At 48.7% G+C, this 15,962-nt stretch overlaps 1 protein-coding gene across 4 annotated transcripts in view; it reads left to right on the forward strand.

The window, feature by feature from the left end:
- The window catches only part of NPHP4 (nephrocystin 4), a 53,697-nt gene that overhangs the window by 3,492 nt on the left and 34,243 nt on the right, over positions 1 to 15,962 (forward strand). For all 4 annotated transcript variants that reach the window (XR_010886371.1, XM_067310967.1, XM_067310968.1 and 1 more), the window contains exons 4-9: positions 1,631 to 1,803; positions 2,121 to 2,185; positions 4,438 to 4,593; positions 10,434 to 10,570; positions 11,608 to 11,789; positions 12,093 to 12,219. Coding sequence is in view for 3 of the 4 variants with exons in the window: in XM_067310967.1 (XP_067167068.1) it covers positions 1,631 to 1,803; positions 2,121 to 2,185; positions 4,438 to 4,593; positions 10,434 to 10,570; positions 11,608 to 11,789; positions 12,093 to 12,219 (840 nt within the window). In the remaining variant the exon portion in view is untranslated. The remainder of the gene's footprint in view (positions 1 to 1,630; positions 1,804 to 2,120; positions 2,186 to 4,437; positions 4,594 to 10,433; positions 10,571 to 11,607; positions 11,790 to 12,092; positions 12,220 to 15,962) is intronic.

Genomic DNA, 15,962 nt, shown 5'->3' on the forward strand with positions numbered 1-15,962 from the left:
TGTGCTTTTTGAAGAGAGATGGGGAAGAACTATGTCACAGCATGTTGCAAAGAAAGAAACATGCCACTGTCTGACATATGCCAGATTCTGCGTGCGCCTGCTTTCCTGAACGCCAGCCCTATAAAATAAGTGATATCTGCAAACTTCAGGTGTTTGGTTTGCAGTTGGGAACAGTTAGCAGGAGCTTTCATTATGGACCATCTGGATGTTACAGGACTGGATTTCACAGCGTTTCAGAACTGACTGAATTGCACTGCGTGTCCTCCATAGCCGGCCGTACAGCCCTCCCCTGAAGGCGCTGTTCTTTGCTCAGAAGTAGCTGCTGGCTCCTGGAGAGCAGCTTCACAGGATTTAGGAGCGTGTGAGGGGAGAATTAAATCCTCTGTCTCCACATGCTGAATTTTGAGCTTTTGGCTGCAGGAACTAAATGGCTCTCAGGTGTCGTTTCGACTGCCCTGCCCTCTCAGCAGTCTGGCCAAAGAAACAAGTCATAACGTGGCTCTGCAGGAAGAATGTGGGCAAGGGAGGTCAGTCCACGCAAGTGTGGCAAACGCAAGGTGACCTCTATTGGGAAGATTCATATTGCATTATTACAGAGTTTAGAGGAGAGGAACGTGCTATTAAAACTGTTATTAGCATTTAAGAAGACAACAGTAAACTTAGTTTAACAATGGGTCCGCTTTAATGGCTTTCTGGTTCTTTGCAAGCCAAAGCATCTGTCTGTCTCAGGCCAGCTGCTTGTCAGCAGCTAGCGGTCATTATTTCAATATTTTGCAATAAAAGATAATAGAATAATGATTTATTTCTCTGGGATGATGTGTTAATGTCTCTCTCAGTTATCCCTTCCTGACAGTCTGTGATTACAGTAAATATTTTCTCTGGGACACTGTGATAATGACTTTTTAATAGAAAGATTAACCTGGCTTTAAATCCTGTCCCTGGGAGATGACCTGTGTTCTGTCCCCCCCCCAGCTCTGTACCACTTTGATCTCTCTTTCTCACAGCACGGATGAAAGTTGTACCAGACCTGAGGGTTTCTAGCTCGTTTTGCTTTTCCAGTGTAGGGCTCACAATGAAATTGGAGGTCAGATGAGCATTTAAATCCTGCTTTTAAGGAGTTGGCAGCCTGAGAGTTACTAATCCACATTGCCTTGGAAAACGGGCATTTTCTTGTTTTCCAAGAAAAATGCTTTTCCTCAGAGTCATAAATAAAGAAACGCAGAGCAAAAAATGCTGTAGCACTGACTGTACCGACCTGCCAACATGCCAAGGAGCAGAGATGGCCCCTTTACTACCCAAAAAGTTTTAGGAGGAGCCCTTGAAGGGGGTGGGCAGAAAAGGAAGTGATGGAGACTGTAAATAGGGCAACTTTTGGGGAATACTCTCCGAGGCTCCAGAGAATCATTCCGTGGCTACCAGCCTCCCTTTCAGCTTGACATTTCCGAGCAGTAGGCTCAGCACACCTGCTGGAGGTCACCTGCTCTGAGCTGCTACTCCAAGTTTTGTGGCTGTTCTTTTTGCGGTAGGATTGCTGGCTACATGTAACATGAATTTATCTGCTGATAGCTGTTCCAGTCAGGTCTGAAATCTGAAATATCCTTTCTCCCTTCTTCCCTCATCTCTCAACTAGACCATTTACTTCCACACCTCGTTAAACCACCCCAGCATCACTGCTGTTGTGGAAGTTGTGGCAATAGCCAAGAAACAAGATGGGATCTCTCAGGATCTGTCGTGTGGGTTTGGAATCATTCATCTGTTCAACAGCAAGTCAGAGCCGACAAATCTGGCTACCAAGGACAGAGGGTAGGTACCTTCTGCACGGGGGAAGTGGAGCTCACTAGCGTTTTGGTGAATGCCCTAAAGTGGTACAGCAACATACACAATTACTCCTGGGGGGATGGAAAAGGTGGTCCTGCGACTGCAAAAAACAAGCCTAGGATTTAGAAGATTGGAATTCTTCACTATTGGAAAAGCAGTAATGGGGTTGTCCCCTAATAGAGAATTCATGATAACAAAGTAGGGATAGGTTTCTTCATTAATGAATAGAGGCATTGCAGAAAATGTGCTTTAGCATGAATTTACCGAGTATTTCATATTTGGCTTGTGCTCTTTGGTTTTAGACTCAAGCTGTACCATGGGACACCCCGTGCATTACTGCATCCGCTTTTCCAGGATCCTGTGGAAAGTAAGCAGCAACGAGATATTACATGTCACTCCCTTCTTTGCAGTCTTTACTATCCAAATATGTATTGTGTTTATTTGGTAGATGTGTTCCCCCAATATTAGCATACAAAGCTTCTGGCAGCTTCTGGCTGCATGTGCGTGGATGCAGATCAGCCAGGCAGGATTGAAACTACCAGGCAGGGGAGAGGAAAGAGGTTCTTCTGTGGATCCTGGCAAGACAAGCTGACACCGTGGCCCAAAACAAATGGGATTCAGTTATTTATTTATACGTATTGATCAGACATGGCTCACAAAGCAAGGACTGCACATCATAAAAGATGAAATACAAGAGGACGTTGCCTTGCAGAGTGTGTAACTGAGACCTTTGTCCTTCTGAACGTTGTTGGTACTTGCCGGTTTGCTCCCTGCTCTCCCCAAGGCTGAAGCTAGCCGAACAGCTGTGTCGGGCCAGCGTGCGGGGCTGGAGAGGTGACCTCATCTGACCCAGGGAAGAAGGAAAGAGAAAATTCACTTTGCTTTTTACCGGTCACAAAAGTGCTGGTGCTGGGTTAAGAAAAAGGTGGGAAAGCCCAGCAGGGGCTGCAGGCAGTCAGGATCCCAGCAGCCTTGAATCGAACCAGCTTGACCTGACCCACCAGGGTCTGTGCCCTTGTAATGCTAAGCAGACACGTGCCGCCTTGTTTCAAGCACTGGCGTTGCCTGGTGGGTTTCAGTACCAAGGCAGAAATGGTGAGAATGTGAGTCTAAATAATGGTTTATTTGTATATATGGTTATAATTTTGTCTTGTTTTGAGAAGCGATATCCCCTTTGCACTGTGAAAGAAAAAAATTTTGCACAGTTCTGGCACGTTTCAAGGGAAGTGGAGGTAGAATTAGAAATGCTCTTATAAGCAACGTAGTGGAAATAAAATGTAAGAGTGATAGGGTTCTGTTCCAAAGAGATTGTTGGATTTGGAAGCTGATAGCTGCTTTGTTCCAGGTGGGGCTCTTCATAGAAAGTCACCTTGTGAAAGATACCCATTTTTGTCTATTGAAACAGAAGTCTCCTAGCACTAGAAACAAGCACATATTCTATAGCTAAGACTGAGAATGCACTGACAAGTGATAGGAATAAGCTTTCTGATTGCCCAGTGATGATGGGCAGTAAAGATGTTTGAAAAATACTGAACATTATGTCCATCTGCGGCAGCCCATTAGAAAGCTTTCTGCTGTCTATACAGTGCTTTTTATTCGGAGAAGGCAGCTCGGATCTGTTGCTATTTGAGAGGCATAATCGGTATCTGAGTAGTATTCCTTCCCAAGCGCTCAGGATGCCGGCATAGTCACTGGAAATAGTGAGTGTATCTTGTAGCCAGAAAGAGTCACCCTGTTTTTCCATCCGATGTGAAAACAGTCATAACTTCTTAATTCCATGAATGGCAAATGCTTCTTAGCAGCTTGAAAGTGGAAACGTAGCTTGAGACTTTTGAAAGCGCTTGGGACATGTTGTGCATCGATGCACAGAATAGAGATTTCTTCATTCTGGTGCTGAAAGGGAATTTAAACTTCCACAGCAACTCCAGAACCAGTTGCTTATGATCGGAGGATGAGCTGTGCTGCATCTGTCATTTCAGTTTTCCCTATCTCATGATTTTGCTACTTTGAAGAAGTAAAATGGGCATAGAGAATTTACCATTTTTGGTTAAAAGCAAGTGTCCCGCATAGCCGACCTGAGGCTACCTGCACTCAATTAAGCTTTTGCTTCCCTCTGTGTATGAAGGACAGAAATACCAAAGTGCATCTTCACTGGTTCTGTAAAAGCCTTATTTTGTCCTGAGAAGGGCTCTGTTACTTTTCTTTGGAAGATCTGCTAATATGAGAACAAGAAAAACTGCAAGATAAAGGAGCAGCAAGAACTATTTTATTGAAAAAGGGGTTGGATTTTTCTAGGTTATTGCAGCTTTGTGTGAATCTAGGCACTTCTGCTTTGCTTACTTCTCTGTTTGCTCAGCTTGGCATTCGTCGTGGTTATCCTGAAGCAGCAGAATGTGAAGATCTGTGGAGCCAGAATTCCCATAAAGCTGAGCATGAAAAAGGGCTCTTTATTCGGGGGTTCAGGAATGCGTTATTGTTAGCTGGAAAAAAACTAACTTTTCAAATTCAGATTTTGCTTTGCTCCTAAAATGTTCATTTATTGATAATTTCTCTGACAACAGTGCTTTAAGACTGTCTCCCCATGGTTTTAATCATTTCATAATGTTTTCTCTTATTTAGAGAATAAGTACATGACAGTGATGGAGAACAGTCACCTGCAGTACACCTTAAGGCCCCACCTGCCCCTGGAGACAATATTTCACCTCTTTCCTGAAAACCTTCTGATGTCGGGGCTGCAGAAAATTCCTGGCTTGCTGCCTGCGCGCGGAGACACAAGTAAGGGCTCCTTCTTTTTGCTTCTGCCTGCGTCAGTCAAATCGCGGCATGAGCAACGCTGTTTGAGACTGCTCTCGTGCTGCTGCTGAGGGCACCGGGCGCCTGGTGGAGGGTGTGGGCAGGACAGGCAGGGCCCAGCAGGCAGTGGCGTCTGTTTTCTGTGCGCACCGACGGATGCTCGGCAGTGCCTCTGGGCTGCGTGGGCAAGCAAAGAACGGCGAGGTGTCCTCTCCCTCCAGCGTGGTTACCTGGAAAGGGAAGCTCCCTCCGTGTAGCTCCGTGGGGCTTGAGGTCTGTGTACAGACATCTGGGGAGAAAACTGCTTTCTGGATCTGTCCTTTGAGGTGGCAGTTGTCTCTTAAATGTCTGTGCTTCTGTGGTCAGGCTAGCGATCCTTCTGTGAACACCTCTAATGCATCTACAAAGCTGGGCATAACCGTGGTGGCCTGACCTCCCAGGCCAGACAGCCGGGTTCTTGCTTCCCGCTGTCATTTGTATGTCACCCTCGTCTAGGTGCAAGGAGCGTTAATTCTGTTTTTATTGTGCTAGCAAAATGTACTGACAAACAGAGCAATCAGTCCGTCACATCTCACTGCTGCAGTGTCATAAATAGAGAAACTGCAATAATATCTCATACGCAGTTGATTGCCATTGGAACTTCTCGGCCAGATTTTATGAACCAGTGGGTACTTGAGTCACTGGTGCCTATTTAAGAAAGGCAGCTTCTGTGCTGGTCTTAATGGGCCAGCTTTTGTTATTTTCTATGGGTTATATGGAGAAATCATAGGTGGAAAAAAGTGAAAAAAGAAAGGTTTACAGTGTACTTGGCTTCTGATTTCTTTGTGATTTCAAAATGTCTAGTGTTCAGCACTTGAGCTTAAAGCAGTATCTTTATTGCCTTGACGGCTCTTCACTGCTGTGTTACGCAAGTGCTGTGGGAAGAGGCAGCCCAGTCCAAGCGCGCTGCCTCCTGGCAGCTGTCCTCCGAGATGCCCGCGGTGTTTATACGTGCAGAAAAAGGCAGGAGGGTAGCTGTTTACCGTAGGGTGCTTAGCTGAAGGTTTCCTCGGAAGTAACGAGGAGCAAGAGGCTGCCGAGACGAGGAGTAACCAGAGTCTCTGCAGCAGCCAGCACACGACGGGGACTTTGTGCACCGAGATCGGAGTGTCCACACCTCGGACTGTACGCAGGGAGCACCCACTGCCGCTTTGGAAGCGGCCTTCCCTCAGCGTGCGTGGAAATGGCACGGAAAGGGGTACAACTGACGGTTCTGGCAGTTCTCTGGATGGAGATGGAGAAAAAAATGAGGAGTCAGGTGAAATTTCAGAGTGTCTATCCTGCAACCTGAGAGGCCAGAACTCGGATATCCGGGTGGGTTGGCCGTGTAGACGATACCACAGTACAGTTCGTTTCAGCTTAATGCAGCAGTGCAGAGGCTCAAAGAAGCGTGAACGTGTTTACTGGAGCAGGCTGCTCGGGAGCAGAAAGGAGGCCGTCGGGATCCTGAATATAAAGCAGTCCCAGATGCAGCTCCCAAGTAACTGCTTCTGCCATGTGCCAGGACATCAGGTGCCGCTCCCGGGAACGCGTCTCCTGGCAGCATCTGCTGCCTCCGCAAGGAGAACGGAAACAGGGGGGCATGCTGGAGAAAAGGCCTGTGCCCTGGGCTGGCCTCGTCCCTGCTGAATACGCTCTGCCGTCACGGGCATTACCCAAGAGGGAAGTTTAGCACAAGTCTTGTCAGATGAATCCGCTGAGCACAGGGTGAGATGTGCAGCCGCGGAAGCGATGAGCGTCCGTACAGGAGACGGCGCGCTGAGCGAGGCCGTACCCTTCGTGCGGGATCGGCAGGCGCTTGACAAAAGTCATTGACGGAGACTTGCAGCTCCTCTGTGAGCAGGCAAGTCTGTCCTTGTTCTCAGCCGGGTGAACCGAGGCGGGTGACAGGTAAGCTGATGGCCCGAGGGACTCGTGCGCAGATGCAGAGCTAGGCCAGGCCCAGCTAGGCCCTTCGCACCGCTCAGCGCTCTGCTCGGGCCCTGGCACCCCCTCACCCGTGCATCGAATCAAAATGATCAGCTGTGGCCTCTCCTAGGCGCCCTCCAGGAAGGGCCTTTCTCAAAGGGTGCTTGCCGCTGTGAGAGGCAGCATTTGGCGTTATAAAGCCTAACGGTGACACAAGCAAGCGACAGTAAAGAGGACTGCAGGAGTAAACGAAGAATTTGCTTTTAACTGCTGCATGCAAGGAAAACAAACATATGGAGCGTTTTATCCAGAAAGCAGAGTAATGCAGAGCTCAAACTGCTGCAGAGATTACGGGATTGGAGAAAGTAGGGCAGGAGGAGACCTTGAGAGAACTCGCGGTCTGAGCTCGCATCGAGGCAGGAGCAGCTGCACCTGTCTGTCCCACATACAGATTTGCTAATTTGTTCTTAATGCCTAGGTCTCTTCCCCCCCTCTTCTCCTTCCTGCACCAGCAATCCGTTTCAGCGCCTGAATATATCTATTCTAAAGGTTTTCTCAATATCCACTGTGAGCTTCCCATGCTAAAGATTACAACGTTTTGGTTCGTGTCTGGAGGGCAAAAGGAATGACGTGGTCTGGTGAAAAGGCGAGGAATCGGGGACTGGCAAGCGTGGCCAGGCAGCCTTTTGCTCTTCCTACCGTGGTCTGTTCCCTAAAGCGTTAAACTCCAGAAGGTTCTGAATAATCTCAGTCACTGGATAATTAAACCAACAGAGCTCTATAGAGCCTTGCAGCAGGGACTATGCAATTCATAAATATTTACAACAACAGTAAAATATGTAGCCTGAAACCATCTATGCTTTAATAGAGCCCCCACTGTGAAACTCTGAAGGGAATGAATTGTTCAAGGGAGAAAACTCCCCGCCTGGTGTGGCGGCATAAAGCCCATTCTGACCTCCCCAAAACTCACGCGCGTTAATCTGGGCTAATCTGAAACCCCGGGGGACTGTGTCGCTAACGGGCAAAATGACGTCAAAGGGGGAAGATGACCTTGCTGCTTTGAAATGCTTTTTAATAAGTTCCCAGGCAGCATGCTGAGCTCTTCTTTTGCAGAGAAGCCTGGCTGGCAGGGCCCAGAGGAGGAGGATGGGGGTAGGACATGCTCCAAACCTGGGACTCTGAGACGGTTCCTCCAAATGTCTGACTCGTCCGGGTTGTGAAGTGCTAGCAGTCCTGGTTCCTCGCTGGAATTGCCTACTTAGGGACTCAGTAGTCTCCATCACTGGCGCCTGTCAGCCTGGAGGTCTCTTCAAGGAAGCGCTTTAACACTTTAATGAGATGAGGATCTTTAGTCTGTGTTACGGTGGAAGTCAAACTGCATGTCCTGCTGGTCTGTTCTGACTTTAAAAATTCATTTCCATGTCAGAAATTACTATTCTTGGGGTGTTAGAAACATTCTCCTGAGTTCTGGCATTAAGTATTGAGCTAATTCCCTCTGCTTTTTACTTGGAAAGGAGTATCATGGACTTCTCTGGAATTTTCCTTTCATAGAGATGTAGTCATAGCATTTTGCATCTATTCCTTAAAAATGTCAAAATGGTTTCATTCTGTTCTCTTTTCTGTTAATTGCTTTACTGCCTGGAAACTGCTGTGGATAAATAATGGTTCCTTTAATTACAGTCATTCAGTTGAGTCTTAGGAGAAGCCTTTACAACTTGTTTAAAATTGTCCTCGTTCATGATGGTGTTCTGGATAGCTGGAGATCGGGTGAGTCCGGAGGGATGAGATTCTGACACAGATCTGAAAATTCAGAGAATAAAAAGACAGTATCAATTCTTCAGTTGAATTATTCTTCAGCTTGCTGCTTAGAAAACCCTACCGACGACCACTTCTTGGTTTGCATCGATTGATGTTGGAAGCATTAATGTTGCAGCGAGGTCTCCACAGCAGTCGAGTCCCCAGCGCTGCTGAGACCACCGCCTGAAAGCATCCCAGTGAAACGGCTGCAGCGTGGCGTGGCTGGAGGAACAGCAGCGTCCTCTGAGCCCTTGGCCGTAGGCAGAGAGCTGGCGACAGTCTGAAAATCTAGGAGCAGAACCACTTGTGACACAGGCCTCTAAAGTGTTTTCGTAACCGTTTTGCCAGCTTTTGGAGCCTTTGCCCTTACTAGCAGGTAGGAGTTAGGTTTCCCTGCATCCTTGGTAAACATCTCCGTGTGTGTGTGTATCACGTTCCTCCAGCAGCACAGAGCTCTAGTCCCATCTTGTGGCTGATGAGAGAAGTATTATTTTGGCATTAAAATCGCACAAAGCCATGGATGTTGGTTTCCTGGCTTTTACTTTTGCATCACTGGCCAGATGACTGTATTAATTCTATTAATTTTCTTGCCAAAAACCATCTCTTGAGCATCAGCTTCAGCAGGAGAGAGAGGCCACGTGGAGCTGCGTGTGCTCCCCAGAATCACGGGTAATCGCTGGCTGCCGTGTGTTCCTCAGCCTCCGGCATGGCAGGGAAGCAGGAGGTGGTCTGCAGGCACGCGGGTGCTGGAGAGGCTGGGTGAACTGGAATGCTTAGCTGGGAGACCTGGGGAAGGTGAGACTGCGTGTAAGAGTAACAGGATGGTGGCTGTGGCATCCCGCCTGCCCAGCCGCAGAGCTGCTCATCATCGCTCTTCCAGTTAGTGACTTTACATTCAATTTGCTGCAAAAAGCCTAAAGTTTCTAACTACTACTTTTAGTGAAAAAATTTTTTAATTTTTTGTTTTGAAGGAAAAATTTGTTAGCAGAAGTTAGCAGACTCCTTTGCTTCTGCTTTTCCCTCCCTTAAGCAAAAGAACCAAGCAATAAAGAGCAGTAATATGCTGGATATAAAGGAACAGGATGCTTGAAATTAGTTTACAAGGGGTAGTTTAGGCAAAATGTACCCTGTAATTTGATAGACTGAAGCATAAGATAACAGAGGATGTGGAACGTGTAAAGTGTGTTTGATTTCTAAAATTGCATTAAGGCAGACTCCGGCTTTGCTAGCCCTGATTTGTTAGGAGCGCCTCCGTTCCTCGGGGCCCAGAGATCCCTTCTCTAACCCGTGGACTCGGCCTGTTTAATCCCGCTCTCGGGAGCGCCTGGCCTCTGGCCCTTTCGTACGCCGGAGGCTTGTTGGGGCCCGCTGGTCCGGGCGCCTCGCGGGAGGAAGCCCGAGGGGCCGCGCTGCCGCCTCGCGCCCTGCGGCAGAGGCGTCTTGAGCCCGGCGCTGGGCGCTCGCAGGCACCGGGCAGGGCTTCGCCCTCGCGGCTCCTTTGCTTTGCGGCTCTGGGCCGAAGGAAAACAAGCCGGCTCTGGTTCAGAATCACCGTGAAATTCAGAGCGCTTGTCGTGGCCTGATCTGATGGGAATTGCTTGGTCGTTTTACTACGGCAAGGGTTGCCCGAGTCCGCGCGCCCCCGCAGCGCTGCCCTGCAGTGCTTGTTGAGCTGTCAGGCTTGAGGAGACAGGGAGGCTTGATGGCTATCGTATTTTATTAGGCTCAGGATGGTAAATTTAATAGCAGGAGAGGGGAGAACACGCTACACTTGCTGGAGAGGAGTATAGGTAGCGTCAGGAAACTTAGCTGAAACGGTAACAGATGCTACTCTGTATAACGCGCTCTTATCAGACAGTCGAATGGCGGAATTTATTATTAGCAGCATTTAGAAGGAGAACATGAACTGCCCTGAGATGTTCCTTTTTTGAGCTGGGTTGGGGAAGGACGAGGGCTCTGCGCCCGCGTTGCCTCCTGGCTGCTGCCTCCCTGCGCGGCTGCGGGACCCGGGATGGGGAGGCGAGGGACCCCCTCCCGGACCGCGGTGTGACGGGTGGCTGGCCGCCTTGTCTTTGCAGGTGATTGCTTCCTGAAACCGCGGCTCATGAAACCAGTCACGTGCTATCTGGATAAACTCTCCATCCATCTGTACCCTTCTCTGGAGAAATTTGAGGAAGAACTGCTGGATCTACTAAACGATGATCGTTTGCTTAAGGTAATGCCAATAGAATTACAACAGGAGAAGGTGTGATAAATAAGCAATAATGTCAGTGCTTTGTTTTTAGGTGGAGTGGAAACATTTAGATAAATTCCGTTAGTGTATTTGTTTTGCTTAGAGCATCCTGTTTTTGCTAGGAAAGTCTTTTTCTTGCTTTACTTAAAATTCCTGTGTACTAATCCAAAAGAAATCTAAGCAGGTTTTGTTTTGAATAGGCAAACCCTAATAAGTAGACTTTCGGTCAGCTCTGTATTGAAGAGTGGAAAGATGAGATTTAATGTTTGTTCTACTAAGTCTCTTTAAGAGTCGTACCATTTAGTGAGCAACAGAGACCTCAAGCAAAGTCCTTGTTTATTTGTCAGATTTGCACTGAATCTGCTGTTAAGATGAAACACTTTAATATCCAGCAATCACTCTGGGGCAGGTTCCATTTTTATTAGTTTATGACTGATTGCCTAAATTTTCCTTTTCACGAGCCCCTGGGCGCGCTCCGGTGGCTCAGGAAGAGGCCCTGGCAGGGAGCCGAGCCGCGCGAACGCGTGCCGGGGTTGCAGGGTGCCCCCCGCCCCGTCACGGGCCCTTCCCGCTCTGCCGGCTCGGCTTTGCAGGGCGCCGAGCGCACCCCCGTCTGCCCTGCGCACGTGCCGGCAGTCCCGGTCAGGGTCAGACCCAGGGCATCGCTTTTCCGCAGACTTTTTCATTCGTGCACGCAAGACCTCTCTTCCAAGGAGATGGCTGAGCCCTGGCCGGTGCGGGGGCTGCGCGGGTGGGAGCCGAGGCCCGCGGCTGTTCTGCGGGAGCGGGAGGGAGGGAGGGAGGGATGATGGGGCGATGCCTCTGCAGAGGGGCTGATCCAGCCGTGCCAGCTGAACGGCATCTGCAGCGTTAGTGCGTTTTCTGCCTTGGCAGAAGATTCCTCCTTCCCTCCTCGGCCCCGGGAAACCTGCCCTCCAGCCTGCTGCTGCGCGTCTCCCAGACGTGCGTTGCTCTTCCAGGCTGTAATTTATCCTTTCTGGAAAACTTGTGTCCCCCAGGCTAACTCCACGCCGGACGGCAACACGGTCGCCGTTCAGGAGCGACGGCTGCGCGTTGGCGTCCACAACGGCCTGTGCTTTGTGCAGGCGCCGCAGGTGGCTGTGCTGGTGCCGGAGGTGGAGGTGGTTCGGGGGCGCTCGGCGAGCTTCCTCGGGAAGCAGGGCTCCGGCTCCAGAGCAAGGTAAAGAGCAAGAACCCGTAGCTGCTGCTGCGGGGCTGTCGCCCTTGCCCGGGGCCCCAGTTTTTCCTCTCACGCCTGGCAGGCTCCTGCCTGCAGGGCCAGAGCTGCAGACCCTGCCTCTCCCCTCTCCGCTTCTGGCATTTTTTGTCAGACTGAAGCTTGGGTGCCTCCCTGTGCTGTCTGTCAGCCTGTTTTCTGGTGCTTTGCTCAGTGCCTCGCACAGCAGAGAGTCAACCGCGCATCCCAAATAAATACTTTTGGCAATTGCTTTTTAATCCTCCCTTTTGTCATGCTCCAACACAGCAGAGCAGGTCAAGCTCTGGTTCTGAGGAGTCGCATTCATTTGACTGAAATGGTTCGTCACCCGGCGTTTGCAGTCTTCTTCCAGCTTGAGTATGTCTTCTGTGCGCCGGGGGGAGCCAACGGGAAGGTAGGGATGAACTGCACACTTACAAATAATTTTTATCTTTCGTCTAGAAGCGTAGAAAAGCCTTAGAAACCGGTAAAGGCTTTGCTGACAATCCTTAACTAGTCACACGTCCCTGAGGGACTGCGGTAACTGCTTCCCAGCTGCTCTGGTTACTCAGTGACATTTCTAGAGTTTCTCTGATCAATTATTAAAGCTTATAAATCTGCACCTGATGGACCAGAGTCCTTTTGAGTAACTAGATATTCTGCCCAGATTTCTCCATCCTGTATTATCAAGACAATAGACAAATGGCACCTTCCGAGCTATTCTTGTCCGCTGTATAATTAGCGCAGGCATTGAAGACGCGTGTTATCCATTCAATAGCTCCTTCCTCAAAGGTTAAGGTCTTGAGTCCTGCGAGGAAAAATGGAGTAGTTTCTTGCTAGTGCGTGGCTTTCTGATTCCTGAAACGCTGAATTGTGCTGCATGTGGTCTAGCTGGACAATAATTCTAGGTCCTTCAACCTGCTAAACTAGTATTCTATGCCTAGGTGGGAGAAAAATGGGAGAGAGAGGTACTGCCCTTGCAATTCAAAATTCGAGGTTACATTTATTGTAATGAAGCCGTTTTTTCTCAGAACTCCATCTTATTTATTTATTTATTCTCCTCCTCCTCCTGTTAGCATCGGGACAGTCTGAAATGAAGCTAAGAAACAATTTTGTGAAAAATTTCTTAAGTGAAAGGGACTTGGAAAAGATAGGGAATTTGTTGACTGCCTCACCTTTTGGTAAAGTGAAAATGTGATTCAGATAACAGTATACATTCTGCAATGTCTATAGTAAAGAGGATGGTTTTAACATTTAAAAAGAGCAACCTTTTTTAAATGTGCTGAACAATGGTAACTTAAATTGAGAGAGGGGTTCCCCCCCCCCCCCAAAAAAAGCATGTTAGAAAATTTTGCTGGCTTTAGCAGTGATAGTTGGGTTATTTTTCAATGTTTCCAACTCCTACCATGATGATCTTATGTCTTATAATTCAGGAAGCAAATACACCATTTTCCACAGAAATGGTTGATAATGTAGGAGAAAAAGATGTTGTACCCTTCAGACTCAAACTCAAGTGACCTCAAAAATCACAGAGCCAAAGCTCAAAACATTTGTTATTTCTTAAGATATCTCTGGGATATCTGTTGTGTAGTTGCAGGCTTTACTGCAGTTTCTGCAGGGTTTCAGTATTTTGTACCTTTTCCTGGCTTATTTTAACACATCACTGCCTTTTAATTATTTCTGAAAAATGAAGTGTTTTTCATTTGCCAGAGCAATCACAAGATCTTAGTGCTTGATAAATTTCTTCTTTGCTTCCCATTGTTTTTTCCCCACAATCCGTCTTTGTTGTGGCCGTGCTCTGCTCCCTCATTAAGTGCACTAGTGGAAAAAAGTTGTTGGTTTCTTAAAAATTACTATTGACTAGCCTCTGAGATTTGCGACTTGCCAGGTGGGGAACATAAAGCAGAAGAGAAAGCGCACTGAGTAGAGGAATCCTCCCAACAACAGATTTATTAATCTTGGTAAAAACTACTAAAAGTGTGAGTGCTTATTAGGCACTACTCTGCTTTTATGAATACGATTACTGTATGCATCCCTGGTCTCGTAAATTGGAATTGCGACCGCCTTTGGCTCATTGGTATCTTAGTGTCTTCGATCAGGAGCCCAGCTCGGCCCGCTTGTATTGAAGCTCTGCTGATGGACTGATGGATCGTCGATTCAGCGCCTCCTTGTCCCTGCTTAGGCAGTGATTCCTTCTGGCATTTAAATCCCGCTGCCAATGCCGTCCGCTGCATTCGCTAGCTGATGTCCTAGAAGACAGCCCACTCCTCCATTCCTCTCTCCATCGCCTTTACCAGCCCTGGGTTTCACCCAAGGGTGGCTTCCCGCTTTACCTGGGGAACACCTGGGGCAAATCCCAGTGGCAACTGGACTGTGCCCTGGGAGCTGAGGGCAGGATGTCATCCCCCTTCCCGCCGGGAAAGGGCTGTAGATGTTTGCCAGTGTTCGGTTTTGCGCTTGCCCCGAAGCTGGTGTCAGCAGTCCTCTGCCCCGGCGTGCTCCTGCGGGACGTGGGGCTGCTCGATCCGTAACGGGTGACGGTCAGGGCAATTGCCTCGGCGGCCGTCACATCTCACTAGGCTTCACCATTGCAGAGGGATGTCAGGAAAGGTGCGACAGTCGCACAAAGAGCCGCGTGAAAGCGGGCCGTGCTGGTAATCGTTCAGGCTCTGCTTTCTGGGAGGACCGGGGAGCAATCTGCTGCCTTGCCCGCTGGCGTGCGTGCTGCCCGCGTCCTCTGCTCGGGAGGTAAAACGCGTCAAGCATAGAGTCTCCGGGAGGATTACAGATAATCCTGCTTCCCCGCGGGGAAGGAGGGAGGGAACGAGGAAATCGTTAGTGTTGAAATCGTTGGAATCTCATCAGGCTCTCTTACAAGTGGGTTTCTTTCTATTAGTTTTAACTACTGCTGGAGATTCTGACTGCCATCAAATTTAAATATTCGCTTCTGCCTTTGAACATTGTAAAACTTAAAGGCAGGAGGGAAAATTGCACTTTCCTGCACAGTATCTTCTCGGATCAAACAATAGCTGCCTTTGTTGCTCGTGTGCAGTACCCGAGAACTGTTCCACTCTGTAGGACAAAAGGCGAATATCTCCTATCAGCGTGTCACAGCGCTTTCAACAGCACCATGTGCAATATGTCACAAATGGGCTTATTAAATCATTTTAATTACATGTTGTTAAATTTTTTCTGCTGTGTATATGTACATGGAGAAATTTAGCCTGCAGCAGTCCTGGAGTGTTCTGGCAAACTGATTTGGAGAATTCCAGCTTTTTTAATTTAAAAAAGGCTCTTTAGAACGTAGCACAAAAATAAGCTTTATGCCGGAAAAAAATTAACCCCTCACGTTCTTTTCTGGAATGCTGATGTTTTTCTGAGCGTTTAAATGTGACTTTTTCCAGCCCTTAAAATCATGAGAAATCTCTGTATCGATTGTGCATGCAAAGACCACGTTTGCTAACGTAGATTTACCGATCGTTTGCATGTATTCGGTTATGTCGTTCCATTTTTTGGAGGTTAAAACGACCCTTAAGAAATGATTCCAAACGGTAGCATGTGCAGCGCATGTCGGCGCGGTGCTGCCCGAGAGCAGCCGGAGCCTCGCTCGGGGCGCACGGATCCGTGCGGTAGCGGCCGCGCCGGGGCGCACGGATCCGTGCGGTAGCGGCCGCGCCGCGCCGCACGGCTTCGCCCCCGCGTGTCTCGCTTCGCCGAGGCGCAAACAGGGTGAAGATGATCTAATTCCGGGAGGTACGAAGTTTAGACGCGCGGCTGTTGTCAGCGGAGCGGCAGGCAGCAGGGAAGTGCTATTCCCTTCCCTAGCAACAGCCGCCGGCTCGGGGCTCTTCTAGCGCCGCGCCGGCTCCTCGCCCGAGCCGTCGTCTCTGGAGATCCCTCGCTATTCCTGCCGTTAGTCTCTGCGCCGACGGAGTGCCCGAGTCGATAGCAATTGATTCGTTATGAGTCCCTAATTGTCCCGCTAAGGTGGCTGCGAGAGGGTCATTGATAATGCAGTAAATGTCCTCTCTCATTAGAGCTGTCCAAAGCAAAACTGCGCGAAAATATGGATATTTATAAAAGTGGTACATGCATGCCACGCCAAAGGGATTTGTATTGATTGGGAGAGGAAAATCTGAGAAGAACTGTGCCGTTGGA

Source organism: Apteryx mantelli, chromosome 26 (genome assembly GCF_036417845.1).
Source record: "Apteryx mantelli isolate bAptMan1 chromosome 26, bAptMan1.hap1, whole genome shotgun sequence".
NCBI lineage: Eukaryota > Metazoa > Chordata > Aves > Apterygiformes > Apterygidae > Apteryx > Apteryx mantelli.